Source organism: Microtus oregoni, unplaced genomic scaffold (genome assembly GCF_018167655.1).
Source record: "Microtus oregoni isolate MIOR12 unplaced genomic scaffold, Mior012 000009F_ref0000495, whole genome shotgun sequence".
Taxonomy (NCBI): Eukaryota; Metazoa; Chordata; class Mammalia; order Rodentia; family Cricetidae; genus Microtus; species Microtus oregoni.
The window spans coordinates 51101613-51129038 of record NW_024543068.1 but is presented as its reverse complement, the minus strand read 5'-3'; the positions used below and the strand labels follow the sequence as shown (position 1 = coordinate 51129038).

At 37.2% G+C, this 27426-nt stretch overlaps 1 protein-coding gene across 10 annotated transcripts in view; it reads left to right on the top strand.

Moving 5' to 3' along the window:
• Dgkb (diacylglycerol kinase beta) overlaps window positions 1-24966 on the top strand; it is a 600883-nt gene extending 575917 nt beyond the window's left edge. For all 10 annotated transcript variants that reach the window (XM_041658354.1, XM_041658352.1, XM_041658353.1 and 7 more), the window contains one exon: window positions 21398-24966. In XM_041658354.1, the coding sequence (XP_041514288.1) occupies window positions 21398-21505 (108 nt within the window). In that variant the 3' untranslated portion in view covers window positions 21506-24966. The remainder of the gene's footprint in view (window positions 1-21397) is intronic.
• Window positions 24967-27426: the final 2460 nt, after the last annotated feature.

Below are 27426 nucleotides of genomic sequence, written 5' to 3'. Positions count from 1 at the left end.
TATAAATTTCACCAAATCTTGTCACAGATATCAAGAAAAGCAAAAGCTAAAAAGGTTTTAAATCATAGTTTACAATTCCTTTCATGACTTACTATACCCTCCCACTAAAGACAATCAGTAGATAATTGTTAAATAGTCCTGTTATCACAGTACATCAGTACTCGCAGCATTGCTAAGGAGTGGATTTTAGCCTAAGAACACTTTCTTCATGATTTTAATAAGCTTATTTAAACTAGAAGACTATGGATTCTAGAAGACACATTGACATGGATGGTTTGGAAGAGCTATCTGTAAGTTGAACTCTAGAACCTCATTTGATTTTCTAACTTGTTCCTCCTGAGCACACAGCACAGATTGACCTTGTTAGCATGCTTTCATGTGATGCGAAGGGCTGCCTGAAACATGGAGGGAGATGAAGCATGATTAATAAAAACCCAGAAACAGAAGCCAGAGTTCAACGTGAAGGTCAGAAAAGCAAAGTAGCCAGCCACTGCCTTTTACCTCTACCTCAGACCAAAAATGGCAATCCTGTCCCCAGGAATCTCAGAATAAGACTGAGAATGAGAGCTGTCTCTCGCATTTTATAATCCTCTTGATTTCTGGGATTAAGGGAATGTGCACCACTACATCCTGGTTTCTATGGAAAGCTAGCGGGGCTATTGGGATTAAAGGTGTGTGTCATTGTGGTTACAGGGATTAAAGGTATATGTCATTGCTGCCTGGTCTGTAAGGCTGGCCAGTGTAGTTGCTTTACTTTTCTGATTTTCAGGCCATCTTTATTTATTAAAATGCAAATGAAATGCCATTACAGGCATTTAGAACAATAGAATAGGGTAGGGCACAGACCACATCAGACATCACTTCATATTTGTGCACCCAGCAATCCCCACTTTTGCAGTTTATAGACTACTGATGGAGTTTTGTCAAGAAGTGATACACAGAGAAACCCTCTCAATAAACCACACATAAAGAAGTGACTACAAAACTTGAAGAACCTTAAGCTTTCCTGCATGACTTCCCTTACAAGTACAGAGGATTGTAGTCCTTCTCCATATTATTTTGACCATTCCTCCCCAAGTGTTTCCAGAGCTGGAAATCTGAGTCATCCTAGACTACGTTCCCCACCCCCAAACTAATAAACACTACCACTTAATTTCATTATTCATTTCTGCAGTCCTTTCCTTTTCTTCTGACACTACCGCCACCATCCTAGACTTGCCCATTGCATTTCTGGCTTCTGGAGAAAAGACTAAACATGTTCCCATCTCCAGTGTTGTTTCCTTTTCATTTACCTTGCCAGTTCCATTTGGCATCGTCACTGTGAACTCTAATTCCACCATAATACTCTCTGCTTAGAATCTTTTCTGTGTGAACGCAGGTCAAGTTTGCCGTTTAAACAGTTTCTTCTTCTCCGTCTTCCTTTGAATAATCCATTACTTCCTAAGAGTTTGGAAAATCTTTCTTCCTTAACTGCTGAGGGGCACAGCTAAAGCTTTGGGCTGGTTCTTGCTGCTTCTCCTCCAGAGAGCCTCCTGTAGGCATTGCCATTTCTGTCCTGTCTTCCACCCCACTAACCTCCACCTCACTCCTGTGTCCGCTGCTTGTGATAGCACCAACCAGTTCACACTGAAAGTACAACCATTTCCCTTCCTTTTAGGTATAAGTTCCCAGAAGTCGAGGACCATCATTTTGATCTTCACTGAGTTCTCAGAATACAGAACTGTTCCTCCTGCATATTTTGGTTGCCAATACCAAGTACATTTTGAATTTATAAATTTCTTAAATACTTCTTGGGGTATTATAGCACTTTAAAACATGCTTTCTCCTAAAATCTTCTCTCACTGAACATAATGTAGTTTGGCTAGCAATTCATTCACATATTTTTCATATCGAAATACATGTAAAAGTTATTTTGAGTTATCTTTATTCATTATATTCTCAAAGCAAAGAGCTTGAATGTATCGTGGAAGGAATACTTTTCCAGTCTCCAAAGATTAAATCCTTCTGTTTCCTGTTTTGGTGTAACTAAATTTCTCTGGCTACTTCTGTGATATTAGTTTTATATTTATTGGACACATCCTGTACTCTGTAAATGACTTGAAATCTTGATAGCCAGTATTTGTGTATTAGTCATTACCTGTGACACCTTCTCAAAGAATGATGCCCATGGAATTCTACCATGAGCTCAATGATTAAGAAAAAGAGAATTCTTGAAGCTTTCCTCCATATTGCTAAAGCCAAAACAGATCATAACTAAGTGGTAAAATGACCGCAGTAAAAATAAGGAGGTTTTTCGAAGTGGTAGCTGACATCGAGCTGACTTCATAGCAGCAAATATGCATATGTTCTATCTAGCCCTTCTATGCTGCTCTTTAGGATTTTAAGTTGTTTACTCTCTCATCACTTGGTAAATCCAATTTTTCTCAGACCTTTAGCACCCAAAATAGAAAGTTTTATACATTTGAATTTCCTACATACAGCAATTTCAAGGCAAATAGATTTTTCTAAACATTTGAAATACCATGAGATATTCAGAGGGAATCATGATAATTATACCTAACATTTATTAAGCAAATACTTATTAATATTCATTAAAAGTTTATGTTCAATGTATTCACATTCATTATTTATTTAATCTTTAAAAAGCCATTAAATCAATAAAGTTATCATAATTCCCTATGACAAATTAAAATAGGAAAGGCTGAAGCCTGAGAAATCAAGTACCTCACCCAAGTCCAGGTGATAAAAGAGAGAAGCAGGCTGTTGACTGTACTGCCTCATGAACTCACAGTAATTGACTAATCTGCCATCTATAACAGAGTGCCATCTTTTGTCAAATAGTATTTTTATCATTACTGGATGCATTGAGCTATTTACCTTGGCCCAACCACAGCCGTCCGTCCCACTGCTGCCCCGAGCCACACTGCACTGTGCTGCTTTGATGCCCCAACTCCAATGCCCCCAATGCCTCTAATGATCTGGCTCCTACACAATGGCTTATCTCAGCTCCAGTAGGAAACTTCAACAGGGTGACACGGATGCTGAATTGTATTCTCAGGGAAACTGCTTTGAGATTCCATCTTACACCTGTCGAATGGTTAAGATCAGTACCATAAGTGACAACTCATGCTGGCTAACATGTGGAGGAAGGGGGCACTCCTGCACTGCTGGAGAGTGGAAGCTTGTGTAGTCAATTGGGAAACCAATATGGTGATTCCTCAGAAAGTTGGGAATCAATCTATCTCAAGATCTATCCATTCCACTCTTGGAGATATACTAAAAGGACACTCCATCCTATCATAAGGACACTTGTTCAACATACCCATTGTGACTATTCATAATAGCCAGAAACTACAAATAACTTAAATGTCCCGTAACAGAATGAATAAAGAATACCACGGATAATTACTCAGCTCTTAAAAGAATGACATGATGAAATTTACAGGTAAATGGATGGAATTAGAAAGAAATATCATCCTGAGTGAGGTATCCCAGACCCAGAGAAACAATTACGGCACTTATTCACTTTCAAGTGAATATTAACCTCTTAATAAATGATAGCCCAGCTACAATCCATAAACTCAGAGATGTTAGGTAAAGAGAAGAGGTCTAGGGAGAATGCAGCTATCTCCCCAGGAGAAAGAAATAGAATAGATTTTACATATGGACTGGGTGCTTATGGGAATGGGAGTAGGGAGATAACAGGTGGGGATAGATGGAGTGGAGGAAGAGCGTGAGAAAGACTGCGGCATTGGTGGGGGCACTTGGGCCATGTGTGGAAACCTAGTGCAATAGAAACTTTATTTATTAAAATGCAAATCAAATATTACTATATTTCCCTTTTTCTCTAAAATAAAAAAGAAGGCTATAACTAAAAATGGAAAACAATATGCAATAACTACAATAACTATATACTATATATAGGCAATAAGTACATCAATAATATCTAGCCCATTTGCATTTGACAAATTCAGAGGAAATATTTAATTGTCTATCCTATTTTAGTGAGTCCAAAATCTTATACCTAATTTATATTCTATCATAATTTGAATTATTATCTCTTGAAATCTCTCACCTTTATACATTTTACAATTCTTTAGTGAACTTCTTTTCTGAGTCTCATATATAAGGGAAACTATGGAGGCGATCCTAATGAGAACTCCTAGTAATAAGGCATATGGCTTCCCAACTAATCATCTCTTGTAGCCAGGTGAGTCTTCCAATGGTGGGAGTAGGTCACATTCATTGAGTTGCTAGCCAACGTAGTCCAATGGAAATCCCCAAACACTGAAGGCTTTTGCTAAAACAAAAGGTTGCTCACCACAGTCTGAAAGTGGAGCCCCATTTCTTGTCAAGCACAATACCAACACAACTTATTGACTGTGGTTTACTTTAAGATTACTATAATATACATATTGATATTATTTATAAATAATTATATTATTTTATTATTATTATATTGATTTTATTTTGAGACAGGGTCTTTCTACATAACCCTGGTTGTCCAGGAACGCACTGTGTGAACCATCCTGGCCTTAAACTCCCAGAGATCTTCCTGTCTCTGCCTACTGAAGGCAGGGATTAAAAGGATGTGCCACCACACCTGGCTTGAATTATTTGATCCTATTAGAATATGTGCTTTATTTTGAGAAAGAATATCACTGGATAGTCCTGGATGACTTGGAATGTGAGATGAAGACGAGGCTGGCCTTGAGCTTACAGAGATCTACTTGTGTTTGCCTCCCAAGTGCTAAAATTAAAGGCATATGCCACCATGTCCAGCTAGGATAATAACCTTAATCCTAATATATTTTATAGGTTTTCTAAAAAGTTTCCTGGATTACAAGGGGATTTAAATACTAATACAATAGAATGCATACGCAAACAAAAGGCCTTTTTGTGCCAAGCTTAAAGACAATGTTCTCAGAAATCTGTTTTACCTCTCATTTGTCTGAAATACTTGCTTGATTCTTTTCATTCCCCAGCTTCTCTGACAAGGTCTCCAAAGACTCCCACTCTACAGGAATGTCTTCACTGTGCATGTGTGTCGGCACCATTGACCTTACTTCAAGCATTTTGTGATTTCTTTTTCATAGTCTAGGGTGTTAACTTCATGGTGACTGGGGGACAACTTTCAGATTTTCCTTCTTTCTCTGGCTCTCAGAAGTTTGATGTTGAGGTATCTGATTATAGAGTTCTCTGACCATACCCTGTTTCAGTTTCACTAGTTTTGAGAATCTGTAAATTTATGTCATACATTATGATATACATTATGTCATGCAATGCTCATTTATGTTATACATTTTGTTATATATTGGTGTTTTTTTCTTCAATTCTTGATTTTTCACCAGTCTTTGTCTTCCATAACATTAATGATATATATGTAAGAATATTATTTCACGGTTCCCAGTCTATTCATTTTCCCCTTTTTCTTGACATTCTTCTAACTGAATGATAAATATTCATCTACGTCAACTTCACTCATGTTTCCCTTATTTCTATTCTATTCTTCAACCCTTCCAATTGATGTCTTGTTTTGATCACAGTATTTCTAAGTCATAAAATTTCAGATGAAGAGTCACACACCCATAATCTCGACATTTTGGGGGTTAGAGGCAGGAAGATTAGGAATTCAAGATCATCCTTGACAATAAAGAAGTTTCCAAACCAACTGTGGTTATATGAGAAATGACCTCAAAACAACAAAAACAAAAAACAGTCTCAATTGATGGCTATCTTAATATTATTTCATGAATTTTTCGACTACTTCTTAGAACATAGGTATAATAACTGCTAAATCTTTGTTTAAGAAAATTAATATTTATATCATCACAGAGTTTGAATCACTGACTGTCTTTTCCCTGTAGGCTTTTTTGGGGTTATTCTGATTATTTATGTACTCAGACATATCGTGATATATTCTGAGGACCTGAAACATCATGGTATGAGTTATGATATGTTTTGTTTTTTAATACGATTTTTGTTCAATTTCTATGGAGAATATTGGCTTGTTCTCATTGTTCTCATTGTCACAGGGAACTGAAAAGGTCCAAGTGTGAGTCTGTCTTTTCTGTTTCCCACATGAGTTCAGCTTTCAGTCTTGACAATACTGTTCTGATTTCATCTTCTATGTGAAAGTCCTATAATGCTGTCTGGAAACCCAGTGCTTTCCTTCTCTCGTTCTGTTGTCAAGCATCACTGTGTCCTTGAAAGTCATTCCCTGCTGATTCACCTCAAGGGTTAACACAGGAGAATCACACAAATTTAAAATAAAATTATTAAAATATAATTATATCTATCCTTCTCTTTTCTCCCTCTATCACTTCCCATGCTCTCTTACTCCTTCTCAAATTTATGCTCTTTTTTGACTATTATTGCTAAATATATAATCTGCTGAGCCCATTCAGTATTGTTTGTGTGTTATTATTTCAGTTTAGACTATGGAATTTTGAATAAGTAAACGAGTTGTTCATTCCTGGGAAACACTAATTATTCTTCTATTAGCAGTCATTAGTAGTCTGTAGTTCTTTGTGTAGAGGCAGGGCACTGTTAAATGCCTCCCTTCTATGTTGGCATATCTCTTGATGGTGTCATTGTACAGGTCTTGTTTAAGCCATGTTTGTGAGACTTTATGAGTATGACTTCCCTATCATTTCTAGGGGATGCAATCTCACTGCAAACTTATCAGTCCTCTTGGTCTTATAATCTTAGTGTCTCCTCTTCTAACGTTTCCTGAGCCTTGGATGTAGGAATTGAATTTTAGATGTTCCCATTGGTCTTAAGCCCCCCACAATCAGCTCATTTCTGTACTGGTTGTCTGTAATGGGATTTGTCTACTGCCAAGGGAGGTTTCTAGGATGAGGGTGAAAGCTGCATTTCTGTGTAGGTATGATGACAATTATTTAGAAAGCAACTGGGAACACAGCAGTAGTAGATTCTCCTCTGATATCAATGATCTCATGATCCACCTGTAACTGGCTAGGTTTTCAGGAGTACATGCTATTCCCATTCTGTTGAGTGGACACTAAGTCCAATGAGATAGCTGATGGAGAAACTATCAACCAATCACATCTAATTAGGGTGTGGCTACCTGGGGCCCAAGTAGAAATACTGGGAGACCCAGGGGTGCTGCTCTCTCTGCATGGGGCCACTGGACCTGTTGGATTTTGGACTTCCCATGACGGGGACTGGGGATTTGATAGTCTTTGATTCTTGTGGGAATATTGTCAACCGAGTAATCCACATATATTCATTGACTAGTTTCCTTGAATCCTCCCCTTCTTGATTTCTGCCACACTTGACTTTTATAGTTCTTGAGTTGCTTTTCTACCTACAAACCTAAGGTTTTAGTTTTATGGATCAATCTTGTAGTTATGTATACTGTAAAGATATATCTATCTATATAGAGATTCATAGTATATTACATACATATATAATATATAGCATATTACAGTATATATAATATATAGAGTATAGTATATTCTCATCAAGATCATCTCCTCTCAAATCCTCCCTACCTTCCCACCCATCTACCCATCCAACTCCACAGTTTTTCTCTTTCTCTTTAGAAAATGAACAGGCCAAAAAGAAAAATGAACACTTAAAATGGAGCTCAGGCTGAAGAGTTGGAGGATAGAAGCAGACAGGCTCTTCTTTGTCCTTCTCAGGCCAAATTTCACTATCAAAGGAAGCTTCTCCTCTTCTGAGTTTTAGGCACCTATCTCAGTCATGAAATTGAGAAGGGGAGAAGGTGGAGGGCATCAGAGTGTGGGGGAAGCAGCGGTCACTTCACTACTCTTAATGTGAAGGGTCTGTATTTCCTACTCCTTGAATAAGAAAAGTACAATTTCTCTTTGGCCTTTGTATGAGAACTAGTATTCACTTCTTCCATAAATAAAATAGGTGTCTTTAAGCACAAGCCAGGAAGTACAAGAAAGATGGGATGGTATTCCCAAACCTTGTGTTTCCTTTGGTCCACTTCATGATCTGAATTCTCCCCTAACTGGCCCGGCTGGCTTTTCAGCCTCTCTGATAGCAGCTAGCTGCAAGCTGTTTGCCCAGGGTCTGTAGTACTTTCAGGGACAGTGCAGTGCCTCTGACTCAGTTTTTAGTTAAAGAGGGACCCTGCCCCTCTGCATCAGGTTTGATTGCCTTGGGCTGTTTTGAGATCTGCTTGAATTTCCTCCATCAAGCCAGCATATTAGCCTTCACAAGTGCCCATCTGCTGACTTGGAAATTTCACAATATATTTTCCACTTCCATATCTCTTTCAAAACTACTAAACAAGTCTTATAAATGCCCTAAAACTTGACTGCTAACAAAATCTTAGCCACTTTGGAAATTTTCATTCATTTTTTTTTTGCCATACCTTAACCCTGTATTTAGGCAATTTAAGACAGTGCCTACCTTGTTTGAGTGAAAATGATTGACATTAACAGTTTAAGCTCTCTCACATAACTATAAAGATAATATTAATAGTTCAGGGATTTCTGTGTATCGGTAATGATTTGAGTAAGTGCAGAGGATTTTTCTCTGAAGATTCTTTGGTATGTGGAAGCATGTTCATGACTGTAGGATACAAGAAGGGGAGTTTTAGACTGTGGCATTCAGGCTAAGTGCGACCCTAGGTCATGAGGCAGAGTTATAAGACTCTCTCCAACTCGTTTTCTATTGCTACTCCTGTCATCTGCTCCTTACGCTTGTTTGCCAAAGGATAGAAGGTTCAGAGAAGGAAACAGCAGGCTCTGGAAGTTTTCTGAATACGGCTGAGAAAGAAATAACTGTGGTTGTACAATAGCCAGTTGGTCCAGGAAGATGCTTTGCCACACACTCTTCGCCCTGCCCAGGGAGCTGATACTCAGGAAACCGGTTTAAGAAGGTGTTGTTGTTGTTGTTTGTGCATTTTGGAGATGTGGGGTTAGTGAAAATCTTTTCCCATTCTGTAGGCTGTCATTTTGTCTTATTGACCATGTCCTTTGCTTTACAGAAGCTTTTCAGTTTCAGGAGGTCCCATTTATTAATTGTTTCTCTCAGTGTCTGTGCTACTGGTGTTATATTTAGGAAGTGGTCTCCTGTGCAAATGCATTCAAGTGTACTTTCCACTTTTTCTTCAATGAGGTTTGGTGTGGCTGGCTTTATGTTTTAATCGCCTTCTTAAAGGCCCATGCAGAGCTGGAAGGCACAAAATTGCTCTCTATTTGGGAATATCATGTAAATAGGCATTTCGTATATTATATTAGAAAACATAATAGTACCTGTTTTATGTACTTATATTGCTTTTGGTTTCTTTCTTTTACATAGCCAAAGTGTTATGTAACCATAACCAGGCTTGAATTCAACTGCCTGTGTAGCTAAGACTGACCTTGCATTTACATTTCTTCTTCACTACCAATCAACAGCTGGGGTCCAGGAGTGTGCTACTGAGCTCAGATTTATGCAGTGTGGAGCATCAAACCCAAGGCTTCGTGCATCCTAAACAATCATTTTACCAACTGAGCCCCATTTTGAACTCTTTGGGGTTTTTTAAGAAGCAACAAACATTTTTTTTTTAAATGAACTTCAACATGAAACAGTTTTCACCAACTAGCTACTTCAGTCAAAATAACAATAGCCTGGGAAGATTTAGGAGAGAATGGGACAATCTGAGCAATAAAAACATAGCTAGATTTGTCCTTTAAAACACACACACACACACATACACACACACACACACAGCATTTGGGTTTCCTTATATTTACTATTTAAGTCACTGACCCCCAAGCCTGAGGACTAAGGAGAAATTAGAAATTCTAAAACCTTGCCACCCTGTTGGACTGACTCACAGCCGTTTCGCTAGCAACTTCCTTTCATCAGTTTTTATTTAAAAATCTTTCTAGGTTTTACGATTTTAAATGTTATTTTGAGCAAGCTGGCATCTGCAACTGAAATAGTCAACTTTTCTTGCACTTTAGCAGAAATTGCATGCAGTCAGAAGTTAAAAATATTTTTCACTCCTTGAAAGCAATGTTTTATGGAATTTCTGTCAGGAGGGAGGGAGAAACTACTTAGGAAGTTAAGTACCTCTCTCCATCCCAGTGGAGGAAAAACAAGGGCAGACAGACCAGAGCAGAGTTTCCATGTCCTCTGAATTCCAGAACTACTTATGCTTCTTACGAAGACTGTCTTACTGATGATATCAACTACTATAAATCACAACAGAATAATGATAGATTGCTGAGATTATTACTGATTGTATTTAGTAACAAAAGAAAGAAACAACAATTTTTTATGGTATAACTTTAGTATTTAATGCAGTTGAAATTTCTTCCTGAGGTTTTTGTTTGTGGGTTTTTTTTTTGTTGTTGTTGTTGTTGTTAGTTATTTTGGAGGGGGAGAGTAGAAGTTGTTCCTTTGCTGTTTGTTTTTTGATTTCTTCGATTTTGTTTGTGTTTTTTTTTTCTGGTTTTTTGAGACAGAATCTCTCTATACAGCTTTGACTATTCTGGAACTATGTAGAACTAGACTGGCCTTGAGCTCACTGAGATCTGCTACCTGAGTGCTGGACTTAGAGGTGTGTGCCATCATGCCTGACTTCTTCCTGTTTTATAGTTAGAGTAGCTTCGCCATAATCTTTGAGGGACTGGAATAAAGAGATAAACCCATATGACTTATGATGGGGAAAAAAGTCTGACATAGGTTTAGGATTTAGCCAGCGTTTTACAGGAGGAGAGACAGTGACTTTTATTGTTTCCCACTAGAATATGCAAATGAACTCACAGAAAAATAACAGCATATCACCATAATATAGAATATGTTTAATAATCATCTGAAAAGAAAATTAGATCAGAATTTATTTCAAATAGATTAATGTTATGAAAATTATCAGTAAACTTTCCTAACTTCAGGTCCTTACACTAAATTGATTAACTTTAGATATTATTAAATAATGTTTGAAGCACCAGGCTGATCTTTCTAGTAACTAGTCTTCGGGGAGTCTGATATGAATATTATTTTCTCATTGAAAGTTACATAGCTATGGTAACTTAACACTCATTCCCTGAGTTGACAGATACTAGCATTAGAGAGTCTTGTGCTGTTCTAATGTCTTCCTTTAGAAGGGTGTGGAAGGGATGCAGCAAGGAGCAAATGTATATGAAAATGAGTAATCCACAAATTATAAGTAGATAAATGCAAATAGTGAATTTTTTGATGTGCCTAGAATTTGGACTGGGTCTACATACATTTCCCTGACTACCGACAGTCAATAGCGGCAGGAGGAAGAGATGTCACAATGGTGTTACCACTGATACATGGGACATTGCATATGGCCCAGTAAAGGACCTTCCCACCCATGGTATTAAATAATCCTAATTGAACTCGATAGGACACACAAACACACATGCACACACAAGACAAGAAAGCAGAAGAAAGAAAGTAGCAGAAGGAGCGAGCATGAGACAGGATGATAGGGTGAATAATCATTATGTACAATTATGAAGCTGTCAAGGAATAAATTAAATAAATAATAATAAACAACAAAGACACAAAAGAAATGACATTGGACTTAATATTTAAATATGGAAAAGTAATAATTCTCTACTGAAGGAAATTTTGTTATTTAATGAGCATATTGTTATTTAATGAGCATCAGTCTTCCTATTTGTAGGAATATAAAATTAACATGAAATATACTTCAACAAGCGAGGTGCTGCTTCTATGGGGACACGACATAATCTAAGATGAAAACAGAAATAATGCCACAAACGTGGTTAGATAAAACACAGTGCATGCATCCTGTACCTAAGTCTTAATTGGTAAATATTTTGCATAAATTTACACTTCTAAACTTTACTTTTTTTTTCCCAAAGACTGACAAGTTAGTGTTTAGCTAGGCATTATTTTATGTCTTCCCTTTTACTTGTGCATTAATTAGTTCTGTTTACCTGTACCTAATTTTTCCTAATTTCACTACAGTTGTTGTTTTCTGTAATTGACAGTACAATTTACTGCCTGTGTGCATTCTGGCCCTCAAACAAGAACGGCAAGGCAGAAAGCTCCAGTCTCTTCATCTCAGGTTGTTAAAGGGAAAAAAGCATTGCTTGTGACTAATTTCCAATTAATTTGCTGCAGTTACAGAAGACAAAACAATTGCACCTCCTAATTAAGATTTAAAATATTCCACGGTGTCATCTTTAGGTGTTTCTGGAATATTTAATTTCCATTTTGGTTCATGGCCTGACAGCTCTATTAATTTAAAAGCCCAGTAATACCTATTAGTATAAAACATGAAAAATATCATTTATCAATGATTTTAATTTTGCAACTCTGTCATTTTCTCAGTATGCTTTAAGATGACGATGACACCACAGTATGCATAATTCGAACTGGATGAAGGGGAAATGGATCACACTACTTAGGAAAGATATTGAAGTACGTTATTAGAGCTTAATTAATGCCAAACTTATTAAATTTGATTGCAGTTCGAGCAAAATATTTTAAAGAATTTTTATTGGCCTATTACATTTTTTATAGTTATCCCAAATGCTATGTTTATAATTAGACTTACCTGTCTATAGTTCTTCACCTTAAAACATTCAGTTTAAATGTTGTGAATAAAACTAAAATGGTCTTTTATTCCTGATTTTGAAAGCGTTGTTGGTTTCAATTTTGAAAATTAATTTTATTTTGATAAAAATAATAAGCTCACATATTGGAGCTTTTCAATAAAAATCCCAAAACCAACTGGACATAGAATGTAAAAACACGATACATAATGAGAAGCGTGCCGCTGTGCAGTGCCTTATGCGCTTACAGTGTGGATACGCAAGACCACAACTGCTAATGGAGAGAGACCTGCGTGCAGCTAACAGAGTTCAGGACACAGCAGACAGTGCACAGAGAAGGGAGAGAGGAATGAAGCACCAAAATATGCACGTAAACCAAATTCTAGCATCTTCTCGACTGGGTCAGATTAGAAGCGTAGCCTCGCTGATACGCATCCTTAGACTAACGCAGGATTGAGTTCTTTCAGAAATTAAAGATCATCTTCAGGTGGATCACTACACCTGAGCCTGGCCTGGGCCCGTTTCATTGTTGCTCCATTTCCTTTGACTTTATGCATTAACATTAGTAATTAAGCAAATACACTGTAAGCTTTTTATAAAGAGGTAAGAAACTGTATTGAGACGGTTAGTACTCAGGCATCTGCACTGGCCAGCCCTTAGGGTCCTGACAGGATCCCTCCCAGCCGCAGCCACTAAGGGTTTATCCTGTGCACATTCCCTGCGTTCCCTGTTAAAAGGTGGGTCTTGCCCACCTACTATCATTTTCTCTTTCTCTTTCTCTTTCTCTTTCTCTCTTTCTCTTTCTCTTTCTCTTTCTTTCTTTCTTTCTTTCTTTCTTTTTCATTCTTTTTTCTTTCTTTGTTTTCTCTCTCTCTCTCTCTCTCTCTCTCTCTCTCTCTCTCTCTCTCTCTCTCTTTCTCTCTCCAACCACTCTTGTCTCCATGGACCGGTCTTTGCCCTTTCTCTGCCCCTTCAATCTGGGCTAACTAGAGTGTGTTCACTCATCAACGCACCAGACACATTGCTGATAAGGTCAACTATCATGACATCATTCAACTGACGTTCTGGAACAGATGGGATGTCAAAATTGTATTAACTCTAGGAGCCTTAACATTAAAGGCTGAGATTTTCTGATCATTCCCATCATGGGCAAGGGCATGACTGAGTTTAGGAACTGAAAACTGTAGGTTCAAAAAAAATGCTTTTAATAATTAGCCAGTTCCCCACAGTTCTATTTTTCTCATATTCCTTTTGCATAAGGTGAACTAGCACGTGGTAGGGGTACCCCCAGACACCGGAATGAAAGCAGGTAACCATACTATGCAGTGTCTCAGTGACAGCTAAGGAATTTGGACATTTTTATCCTTGAAAGGTTGTCAGAATGTGTTTTTCACTGGAAAACAAATGATTACATTAAAAGTATTAAGAAATTGCTGCTGAAAATAATAGCTACTATTAGTTGTCACATAGACAACCTCTATAGCATCATATGATACTTGCTGGTTATATTCGAGCTTCCGTTGACCAGAATTCAAAAACTGGTTGGATCTAGTGACCATGGCAAGCTCAGAATTTACTTTATGTCTTGGAGTCCATGTTGTTTGTTGGTTGGTTGGTTTGTGTGCTTGCTTTTCTTTGGATTTACTAGATGATAAGGACCATACAGGAATTTTGAGATGAAGTATATTCATGAGAAATGAATTGTGAATGTATTTTTATTACAGTTAGGAGAGGGAAGTTTTCTGTGTTATTTTTTTTCTATCCTGTTGTTAGTAGTGTTTTCTCATAAGAATATGGATTTGAAAATTCCTGGAATAAACATCAATATAATTCTCACTAGTGACACTGGAATAATAAAAATGCTTTAAAAATATCTTTGACCTTCCTGGAAAACAATTAAAGGTATAAAATATTTTTGAATGATGAACAAATTTATATCATAAAAGAGATTTCAAATCCAGGTATGAGGTATGTAACTATCCTTCAGCTCATTGTCATCAGAAAAAAAAAATGTTTCTTTTTTCATATATATTTTAAAATTCCTGTGAATTACATTAGAAAGGAAGACCCGCAACTTCATTTTTGAGAAATTTTGTTTTAAATTTTTGCACTGACTTCTTTGAATATGATGCTATTAAAGAGAACATTAAATTTGGAAATTGTCATCATTCCAGAAAATGAAAGCATGAGGAAGCTGGGAAGATATTTTAGAAAGTTGTTGTTTCATTGCTTTGTCTCTCCTGCCATCCCTCCCTCAATCTTTCTGTCTGTCTGTCTGTCTGTCTGTCTATCTTCTCTCTTTTGGCATCTATGGACCTAAACATTTTATAGTCACGTTCCCCACCACTGTCATGTGGCTTCTTTGCATGCTTGAATTTAGAAGAGTTTCCATTGTTGGAAGGATACAATCTTATTCCAAAATCAAACTAGGTAACGTTTACTGTGTCAGATAATTGAGAAATTAAGCTCTCCTGACAGATATTTTATGTTATTTCCTTTGCTTTGGACACTCCATACATTTCTAAGGCAGAGGAATAAACTCAGTGATAATAAATTCCTAAAGAGATGAAGCAAGGAAAGAAACTTTTGGCTAGACTTGGCGAGACTATTTATAAAGGAAACTGCTGTCTGCTGAGCTAAATCTTAAGAACCACAGTGTTATTATGCTTAACCTAGTATAGAGCCATGAGCATCAATTAAAGACATTATTCAATGAAACCAAACATAATCAATGTGTATATTATCAAACCTGAGGACTACTAGCATATGTTCCAACTGAAAACTTTTGACTAAAGAAATTCTGAATGGTGGCACTTAGTACAGCAAAGATAAACCACTAAAAGTTATTTTCATCACACAACCATTGATCATTTTAAATAACATATTTTTAAATTTAAAAAGGTTTCACTTTGTAACTCATAGTTCAGCATTGTTTTTTTTCAATATAGAACTTAATTGTATCAAAGGTCACTAAATTATGCCTATGTTTAATATAGCTGCCTATAAGAATGGTTCTCACATCTTTAAATGGTAAGGGAAAAAATATAAAAGAGTAATGTTTCATAATGTGAAAATTTTATGAAATTTAAATTTTAGTTTCCATAAATAAATTTTTATTGGAGCAGTCACACTCATTGATTTTCATATAGTCCAAAAACTACGCTGAGCTACAGCAGCAATGTTGAGTGGAGCAGATGAAGACCACAGAGCTCACAAAGCCAAAAGCACCATGTAGCCCTTCACAGAAGCATGGGCATTTGCCATCCTCACGATTGTGTGGACATCTGCTTAAACATCCTGCAACATACAGCTCTCAAGCAGAATTTAAATATTTCAAATTAGGTTAAACATTTTACTAGCTTACATATATTATACCCAGACCATTGTAAGGAATTTCAGCATGCAAGCCCTTCAAGCACATGTGCTTTGGAAGTTACATACTATGTAAAAGTAAGGACTAGCTCACACTGAAGGCAGATTAGAATAGGATCACACTTCCTTTTAGTGTTTACTCCTCCTTCTCTTGTGTATTGTAGTTACGTCTGTCACGGGATGGCATTCTCTTGCTTCAATCTGAAATGCCAATACTAACCTGTTAAAAAAATCATATATATACATTTCACACTTGCTACGTTGTCAGGAATCTATTCTCACATTATTATGGGCACATTAAATTTGCATATTCCTTCTGAACTCCATACCCACAAATCCAAAGACGTTGAACCTCTCCTTCAGAGTGTCATACTCAACACTGACATCACCAGCTTCCCAGCTGTCACCGATGCCACAAAGTACCTCTCTTTCTATAATGTCACACATAGCAATTCGAGGTTAGAGGCACAGAAGACTTAAAAGCATTCTCCTTTTCCAAAGACCAGCACAACCAAATCACCATATAGCACAGGCTATGCCTCCTCCTCTTCTGTTGACTCTGCCCTGCCGAGTTCAGTTTGGCACGCCCATAACTAAAGTCTAGTTTACTTCTTGAATGGATCACTATCTTGCCTGGCCTTCTGATTGCCGTGCCTCGAATCTGCTACCCAATCCTTAACTATGTTGATGAAAAAGAAATGCAGCTTCCACCATGGCAAATTGTTTCCTGACAGCATCTCTGCAGCCCAATGCACAACACACATGCAACACTCCACTGTCTCACATTTGCAATTGTCGTCGGAAAGGAGGAGCTTTCCAGGAATGTAGCTGGTAGAAAGGGAAAGAAGGGATAAATAGTAAGGGGAAGTCAGGAAGGATCAGTCCTCAAATTATGCTCTTGAACTTAGAAATAAATGTATTATTCAGATTACAAAAACCAAGTTTTATTTGGCCTTTAACATAAGAATGTTGATACATCCATCTTAGGAAGGATGAGAACAAAATCAGATAAAGGAAATAGTAAAAATCACAGAAAGAATTAGTCTTCTCAAAGTGGATATGCTAACCAGCTTTCTTTCAGTTTGATAAAATACTCAAGAGAAATAAAATATATGGAGAAAAGGTTTACAGCTTCAGAAGCTATAGCCCATGGTCCAATTGTTGAGTCTGTGATAGTACAGAACACAATGGAGCTAACACCAGGAGGGGAAAGCAGGCCTTAAACAAAAAAGAGAGAAAGGATCATATGTTTCAATGTCAGCTCAACAACACACCCTCAATGACCTAGCTTCCTCCTACAAGACCCCACCTTCAAAAATTCCACTGCATCCCAACACCACCACGTTACTGAGAAAACATTTAATGCCTTTTGAGATGTTCCAGATTGAACCTCTTGCAATAGGAGAGTTCCTTTAAGAAATAAAGCTTGTCTCTCTTCCAGTCTTATCAGAATGCCTTAAGAATTTAGATAAATAGATAAAAGAGACATATGTGGATCTAAATAGGAAGTAGAAAAAGATAAGATCTACTGAGTGAATTGAGGAGGGTATGGATCATGAAAGAGAGTAGAAGGGTAGGAAGAGGAAGAGAGGAGAGTGGAGAAAAGCACGTAGTTCAATAAAAACAGTTTAAAAAAGAATTTAGATAAACAGATATGACTCAAAGTAAAGCATGCTGAGTAGCCTGTGTTCAGACTACAAAAACAAGGTAAATTCTACCTTTCATAATAATGGTAGGTGGAAATATTTGATGCTGGGTGACAGGAAACCAGGTAAATACTTAACAAAGACCTGAGCCAAATGATATTTAGTAATAAATTTTCAAAAGAACTGTCCTGTCCTCTATTATTGTACTTAGGTATCAGTAAATTTTTCAAGAAAAGCACCAATGCCTAAGGTGAAGAGACCTCATTCACCTTCTGTTCTGAACACAGGAACGTATAAACTCCTTATTCTGTCACCTTTATGAAATAATTCTTCAATTCTCTCCTTTTCTATAGCATTGCTTATTTGTATATGAATGAGTTTAAATTGAGGTCAACTCAAAGAGGTGATCGAACGAAGCAGCATTCAACAGCATCATGCAAAGCAATACACAGAAACCCTGCCACAATAAATCTCAGTACATCTTTATGCATTTTTGCTAATGTGCAATAAAAATTTTAGTCTCCATGTAGAAACTATGTACTATGTGCTGCTATTCTTAATTTATGACTCATTTATGTGAGGACTTATCAAGTTCTGGAAGGTAGCCCAAAAGAATGGCAATGTCTTATAATATTTGCAGGGGGGTGGGGTTGTCTGGGAACCCTGGCCAATAATAAAAAGAAATAACCCATTTCTGATACTGTGGCTTTCATTTTCTAGCAAGTGGTATTCAGTAGGGATGTTGTTCCCAGTTAGAGAGTAACTGCATTTGAACTCTTTCCCTCTCCCTCTCCCACTCGGTCTCCTCCTACCTCCAAGTTTCTAAACGAAATTTTCTATTTCTTTTTGGTGTGTGAAACTGGTTCTAGCAGGCTGTCTCCCTGTCTTAGCTTCCTGAGGGCTGGAATTACAGGCATATTTTACCACCACCATCATACTCAAATCAGTGGAAATGGCTTTCTTTTTTGTGTGTTGGTCAGTGGGTTGATTGGTTGCTTTAGTTTGGTTTGGCTTTTGCTGTCTATTTGAGACTGAATGTAGCCATATTCCTTCTGCCTCAGCCTCTCAGGCTAGGTAACATGAAAGCCTCAAAAAGGACATGGGGATCTCCCTTGGAAAGGGAAATATAAGAGATTTTTTGAGTGAACTGAGTGCAGGCAGGTATGGGAACACGCAATCAGGTTGGGAGGAGCAGACTAGGGTGAAGAGTACTGAAAAGACCTACTGGAAGGGGGAGGGCATCTCAGGGTCAGTAAAAACCTGGCTAGCAAGGGAATCTTCCAGAAATCTACAGGGATGGTCATAGCTATAGCCTGAACTGACCATCTCCTGTGACCAGGAAAGACTTCAAGTGGAGGGAGAGAGAAACCAACCCTGCCACAGAACGTTCGACCTATAGTCTGTCCTGCTTATGGGATGTGCTGGGGTAAGGGTGGCCTAGAAATTGAAGGAGTGACTTACCAATGGCCTGTTCAGACTAAAACCCAGTGCCACCCCTGACAATGCCTAACACACAGGTCCCATAGTCTGGATGATCCAGAGACCTAGGATAAAACCAAACAGGACTAGAGGGGAAAAAAGTCAATGTAATGATGCCTATTGATATTGTGCTATATGCATAGATTTGTGCCTAGACCAACTGTCTTCAGAAAGGCTTAATCCAGTAACTGATTGAAACAGGTGCAGACCCACAGCCAAACTAGGTTGAGACTGGAGAATCCTGCAGAAGAGGAGAGAAAAGGTTGTAGAAGCCAGAGGGAGCAAGGACTCCACAATAAATCTCACAGAATCAACTAACCTGAGATCATAGGGGATCCCAGAGAATGAACTGATAACGAGGGAGCCTACATGGAACTAACTGTGGCCCTCTGCATATATGTTATAATTTTGTCACTTAGTTCTCTTGGGGGACTCCTAACAGTGGGAATAGAGAATGTGTTCTACTCTTTTACTGGCTTTAGGGACCCGAGTCTTCATCCTGGGTCACCTCGCCCAGCCTTAATACATGAGGAGGTACTCAGTCATACTGCAATTTGATATGTCGTGTATTGTCATGTATTACTATGTATTATCATGTATTGTCATGTATGGCATGTATTGTCATGTATGCCATGTTGATATTCATGGGTGACCTCCCTATCGTAAACAGAAATGGAGGAGGAATGGATTGGTGGGTGCGAACACAGGGGAGTTAGGGGAGCAGGGAAAAAAGGAGGGAAGGGCAATGGTGGCCAGGATGTAAAATAGGTAGATAGAATGATTGATAGATAGATAGATAGATAGATAGATAGATAGATAGATAGATAGATAGATGATACATACATACATACATACATACATGACTAAAAAGAACAAATTAAAAAATGATTCAGTGTGGGAGAAACCTAAAATAGGAAAAGTTTGGTAGAGATCATTTGTAATCTGCATATGTCGTGGGAATATTGACATATGAACTGACAGCAATCAATTTTTTACTTCATAACAAACAACAAAAATAAGATAGACTCAGCATCCAGAGAGTTTTGGCCTTGCTTATTCTATTGGCCTTTACAAATATGATAATTAAAATAGTTGTATTTTTCTAGCAAAGTCTGCCTCCAACATGTTTAAAGTTTTTTGTTCATTCAGTTTTTTAAGTATCTTTCTAGAATGTGAATTTTCATTTCCCAAAAGTCCTAATGCTGATTTAATGATGTGATTCCCATGACAAACATCTATTTTCTTTGCTTCATTGCTATTAGTGAATGACAAGTTAAGGAGATTTATTTTAACCTGAAAATGTCAGGTATGCACTTTCGGAGATATATTTTTTCAGTTTTTTAATGAGGTGCTGTTTCTTTTTGAAAGGAATACTCATCTCTGGTGCGGATGCTGCGCAGGTGACAACTGATATTTAATAAGTGATGGCTCTTGCATTAGTCGCAGTTCGCTAAAGAAAATGTCTCAGATTGCTTTTGAAAAGCTCGTAGCGTCAGTAGCCCAAAGGCAAGATGTGACCTTTTTATTACATAATGAGAATCATTTATTATCTTACAATGTATCTTAAAGTCACAGACAAAATGCCACTTTGATAATTGCTTTCAATTAGCTTTGAGCATAGCATATATTCATAAAATGTCTTCTCTAATTTAGAGTTGAATTAGAGAAAATTGCAGACATAATCTACTTTAAGGTTGTCTCATTTAAGGTGATTCGTAGTTTCATATCACAGAAATCAACATGAGTCGCTTTAGAACAGTGCCTCTGAGTGTCTGCGGCTTCTCGGCGTCTGATTCTATTGTATTACCAATTAATTAACAAATTAGAAAGATCATTTCTGACCTTTCATGCATGTTAACTTTTGACTTTCATTTCTAATGATTGTTTGGAAATGAAGCCTTGCAGCTCGTGTTGAAAGAGAGAAACAATCTGATTAAAAAGATAAATAAGGCTTGCCTAATGTTAAGCAGCTCCTATTGCTGGGCCATGGTCAGGACTCTTGATGCAGTAATGGCATATCTTTTCCTGTTTCAATAATACATGACTGATGTTGAAGAAATGACACTGGGTAATCGTGCAGTCTGAAGCAAAAGCTCTGGGAGACTGTAGGACGTGTGAGGTTAGACGTAAGACCATATTGAAATTGTGACTTCAACTAATTTTTCCTTTGGGTTAGCATTTGGGTATCACTGAAATGTATATCCTAGCCATCCTTAAAATATCTTTGAAATCTTGAAACTCTGAAATGGAGTTTTAACCTTGTGTTATTTTTGTTACTCATGAAGTATAGCTGCAGAGTTCCCCAGAACTTGGCATTTTATCCTCATAACACTCTTCCTCTGTCTTCCTCTTTCCTAGATAAGAATTACACACAAGAACCAAGCCCCAATGCTGATGGGCCCTCCTCCCAAAACTGGGTTGTTCTGCTCACTCATCAAAAGGAGAAGAAACCGAAGCAAGGAGTAACCCTCTATCAAGAGAAATTTAAATAGTACAGGCCATGAAACACTGAGTCATTTCAAGTCTTCTGCTCTGACCATGGAATTAACAGTTTCTGTCGAGTTGATGCACAATTTGGCTATTAGAAAACTTATTGTCTCTGTTTTTATAGGCATCTTTGCATGAACAAGTGGGAGTGAATATTATGTGAGACTGCATACTTTAGTTGCATGCATTCCCATAGGTTTTTCTGTCTCCCACTCACATCTTAGCCCCGTCCCATTTATAAACTGTGAGGGAAAACCTGTGAGAGATTAAAGAAATATGATGGAAAATAAAAAATTCTTTATGTAATTGCTGTCGTCGGCAAGCACTAATACGTAGGCTGCAATGATCCAACGTGCAAAACTGCCATCCCTTGCCCTGCTATAATTAGTGAGTGTATTCATGGTATTAGACCTGTGACTCAAGGAGAAGCTTAAATCAGAGATTTTATTAAGTAGTTGCTATGATACCATGCTGTATCTTCAACATCTTTACTCTTCTGAATGGACATTAAAATATCAGGCATAAGATTTTTCATGAACTAAAAAATAGAGAATAGCGTTTTTTTTTGTTTAGCTTTGTTTTTAATTCCAATAAAATGAGTGAAAATACATTACTGGCAGTAACTGTGATAATATAAAAAGCCTTAGTCGTTTCTGCATGAGAATCTAGACACAGATGTATTATCACACTAAGTAGCCAAATAGATGTTTTAAACTATGTGCCTAATGAACCTGTTTCCCACCAAAGAATCAGAAAATAGTAGTTCTTCTGAGTTTGTGAAAAGCAAAATGTTGGAAAAGAGTGAGTTACCCACTTGTTGTATTTAAAATGTTCACCATTCAAAAACAGTAAATTATACAACATGAACAAAGCTCAATAGCCAATTTCATGGCTATTTGGTCCCCCTGCCAAATACGACTCTAATTTTTAATGGGTCTGCTAAGTGTACTTCAAGAAGGTAAATGACTGCATCAGCTCCCTTCTTGGGTAAATTGCTACCTGCAATGATGTTGAGCTCATGGAAGCAAATCATGCATGCAATTAGCCCCTTACTACTGGGTCACTCCAATCGCATCTCTATGACATTTCAAATGTTGGAAATAATGGCCTAGATCACTCTTTAAGGTGTTCATGGCATGGTTTGGGTCCCGGTTGTTTAAAGAAATTGTGGAACAATTACTTCCCATAGTGTTTATTTGAGGCTCTCCTATGAAATGGAGTACTTCTGACAGCCTCAGTGTAGTTCAGTCACACTGACCATTGTCCCATCACTGCACGTTTATGTTTTCAAACACACCATCAGGGAAACGTGTGCTTGAAATGCATGATTTATCAGCTTTCCTCTCTGCTCTGCGTTAAAGTGCTAATGATTTATCAGTTCTATTTTTCTATTGATTCATTCATCTTTGAATAACAAATAACAGTTAGTGATTCTGTTGAACATATCCCTGTGCATGGATTTATTGATTTCAAGTGAAATTACTGTAATTTTAGTTCTTTGGTTTGAAAACTCAAGTGAATGCTGTTGTATCAAATAGCTGCTCTCAAGCAATGTTCTGTAATGGAAGATTATGTATAAAGTGTATTCCTTTAGTATTCCAGGAACATTGGATGCTAAATACCAATCAACAATAACTTTAATTGCTTTAAAAATAAAAGCTTTTGAATAGAATGCAGACATAATTTAGCTTTCCCAGGAAAATAATGATTAAAATTACAAATTCAGTACCGCAATCAGTTGTCCTGACATAGTAATAATAAAATAGTTATTCAGCAGAACAGTAATCTAGACCAAAATAATGCTCAAAACAACCACAAACGCATTGCTGCCCTAATGCCACATAACTTACCCATGCTGCTGTGCATCTATGATTACAGGGAACAAACACTTTTACACAGATTGTTGAGTTTTTCTATAAATGGGCAAGCAGACCTTGGGCCAAAATTTTATTCTGAATTCACAGAATACTTTATGTTCAGAAGGGCACTCGGGCAGCAGCAGCTTCTCAACAATTTGAAGCATCTTTGCACTGGGAAACGACTGTAGAGAATTATAAGAACCGGCCTGTAGGATGTTAGGATCTGAAAGAGTGGGCTCTGCCAGGCTTACAGGCACTACTTTTCAGTGCAGCATTGGATTCATGGGTAACACTGATCAATCTTCAGAAATGAATCAAATTTGACTTTTCTAAACTCATTTGTTTTTTTTTTAGATAAATGATGTGCTTGCCCTTTGAGTACACTACTCCTGGGATTTGGAAAGTAGTTTTTTAAAATCTACTTTGATGATTTTGAAATAAGAGAAGATATTCTCTTCTTTTTTTATGACAGCTTCATGAGAAGAATATATATTTTAGGGAAAATTCTAAATGGAAAGTTCTATGGCATATTAAAATAATGAATAATGAGTGTTAGCTTTACCAAATGGAAGCTTTTCTTGCAGGCGCGTGTGTGTTGGAGGTGTTGAGTCAACCTCTTTAACTGTAGTAGGCATTGTAGTGATGAGGTTTAAGTGGAGTGGTGTGAAAACGAATACTGCACTAACTTACAAGGGACAGAGGATCTCACGAATGGAGTTTCATACCCTGCTAAACACTGCCATATACCAAGTTGTTACTGAAAGAAGACAGACCCTAGTGTTAACCTAGAGATGCACTCTTTCAGGAAACAGGAAGGTGCTTCCTATATGGAACCAGAATTTCAAAGGTCACATGTGTGTTTTCTCACTTCCTACCATGTGTGTATCATATGTAATTGATGTGAAAAGTGATAATCAGGTTTTTGTAATAGAGGGAAAATCTTTGTCCTTTAATGGTTATGCGACTGTGTTCATTCTAATATAATCGGTTAGCTATTCAGCCTAAGACACTCTCCCGAAGGCAAACGTGTAAAATACTGAGCTCTAAGGATTCATACACACACACCCCAGTTTGTTCAACTGTCTGCTTTCAGGGACTGGGGGCAAGTACAGTTTTCAGGGCAGAAACTGATTGAGTCTGAGACTGTCTATGCTACTCAAACAACACAGGACTTTTTGGTGGTTCCTTTCCTTTCTCTGCTAGTGTTATTTGGTTTCTGTTGGTTCTAAAAAGAAAAGTACACTGTTTATGGCACAATTAACCCTTGAAGAATTAATCAATGCATAACCTATATTCCACATTAAAAGATAAAGCCCTTGTAAAGTATATCAAGGATGTGGAATTTAATAAAAATGAATAAATAAATCTCAGAAAAGTCTTCATTCTGTGAAAGACAGAAATCACACCCTTAAACCAGCCAATTGAGTTGCATTGTGTTTGAAAATTTGAGTAAATTCTCATATGAACCTTTCTATATATTCTTATAGTGTCTGAAACATAGGGTTTGTTTAATTAAAGTATCTTAATTATTTTCTCAGAAAGTGTTATGTACAAATCTTGGTTTTTGAAATAAAAGTGTTAACCATTCACTTGTGTATCATTCATTCTGCACCAGACACTCCCTTCATTTGAAAGATCGTGAGAACATTCTCATTTGCTTTCCATTAGAGGCCCTGGATCAGCAGCCCTGCCTTAGTTGGGATCAAGACCTTTGTACCTAGGGATCCAATTATGTGGTATCTTACTGACAGTTTCTAATGCTCTAGGAGACATCATCACCAGAGCAACTCTTATAAAGTAAACATTTGATTGAGATGGCTTGCTTACAGTTTCAGAGGTTCAGTTCTTTACCATCATGATGGGGAGCAAGTATGCATGAAGGCAGACATGGTGCTGGAGCTGAGAGTGTTACATCTTGAAGGCAACCGAACTTAATTGAAACAGTGATATCCTGAGCATAGGAAACCTCAAAGCCCACCCCACACTGACACACTTTCTCCAACAAGGCCATACCCACTTCAACAATTCATACTTCCTAATAGTAACACTCTCTGTGAGATTATGAGGGGAAATTACATTTAAATATCCACATTGCACTCCTTGTCCCCCAAAAGCTTTTAACAATATCTTAACATAAAATTTATTTAGAGAAAATTCAAAAGTCCCCTAGCCTATCACAGTCTCAGCAATGTGTCAAAGTCCAAAGTACAAATTATCTTCTGAGATTCTTACAACCTCTTAACTGTAATCACCTGTCAAGCTCAAAATAAAAAATCAGATCACATACTTCCAACATATAAGGGCACAGGATATATATATATATATATATATATATATATATATATATATATTTCTGTTCCAAAATTCATGGAAGGGAGCATAGTAAGGAAATACTGGACCAAAACAAGACCAAAAGGCAGTTGAGCAAACTCCAACCTGTGCATCTCTATGCCTGATGTCAAAACACTCAGGTTTCCAACTCTATTTATCTTTTTTTGTCTGCAACACACTTATTTCTTTTGGACAGATTCCACTCCTTCTCTACCAGCTCTTCTCGGCAGGTACCCCAGACTTGGGCACCTCTAACATCTTGGGCTCTCCTAGGTAACAGAACATATGAGACTTGATTTCTTTATTTTTGTCCCTTGTGCTCATATCCTTTTACTCTGAATCTTCTTAATTATATTTATTTCTTTTTGTAAAATTCTAGGTCTTCAAAAATGTCCTTTGCAGATTTACCTTTTCTTGAGGTTGTCTCAAATGTCTCCACAGAACCACCATTTCCCTTAGAAATAAACCATACTTATTTTGCAGAATTTAATCATGTAAGGTAGTCGTTAAAATAGTTAGCTCTTCTAGCAGTTGTACATATTTAGGGAAAAGAATGGGTCCTGTGTTGGCCTATGACAACGTAGAATAAAACTAGGTGAGACGACTAAAGTGAATGCTGGGAGAAAGAAGGCAGAGTCAGGCAGATGCTATGCAGCCACTCAAGAATCAAGATGTGAGGTAACAAACCACAAGCCTCATAGTAAAATACAAAGTAAGAGAAATGTGTTAACTTAAAATGTAAGAGGTAGTTAATAAGAAACCTGAGTTAATAGGACAAAGAGTATCTAATTAATATTAAGCCTCAGAGTGGTTATTTTAAAAACAGCTTTGGGAACAGGCAAGCAGAGAAAACAGCGAGATGGAAAATACTTCTAACAACAAAAAATGCTGTAGGGTGCATCCAGCTCCTCACCGACTGAATTACTGAATTCAATTGGGAAAAGGCTTCTGTGCTGAACAAAGCAAATTATTTTGAGTTCAGAGAAATATGAGACATTTGTGTGTGACAATGTACCTATATTCCTTTGTATTACAATAAGCTATTTTGAGAGAGTAAGAACAAGAATATTGAAAATACACATGAATTACGTTTTTATCAACAACAGAGCTCTGAGTTAATTAGAGGAATGCAGACATATTTAGCTTTTATCATGATACCAAAAAGGTATTGTATTTGGATAATGACCTAGAAGGTTCTTCCAGGGCAACTCAAAGGTCTCCAAGGAATTCCCAGATCACTGCCCGCATATTCTCTTTATTCTCTTCTGTCCTCGCAACGTTAGAAAATTAATTCCTTCAGTATAATTATTCTATGAAAAAGTTGCCAGAACATTCAAAACTTGCTTCACCATACATCTAACCACTAAACACACTGTGACTTATACTGAAATTTATGGTAGAAATAATGAATAAAACGAGTTCTGTGTACTTAGCCATATATAAGAGCTACAGATGGGCTAAATAATATTTTCAAAATATTTATACATGTTTGTAACTCTTTCTGTGCTCTCTAGTCAGTCCATGCTGTGATCTCCTCTTGCACATCTGTGAAGAGTTAGTTGGCTTTGGCTTGTACTACTTTAGATTACCTTAACATATGTAGTTATAAATATCTGATGTCTCTTTTGAGGTTGTTATATCATAGGTTTTTTTTCTTAGTCTCAAAGTATATGTTCTATCACTGGAGACATCTTTAGAGAAAAACATGAA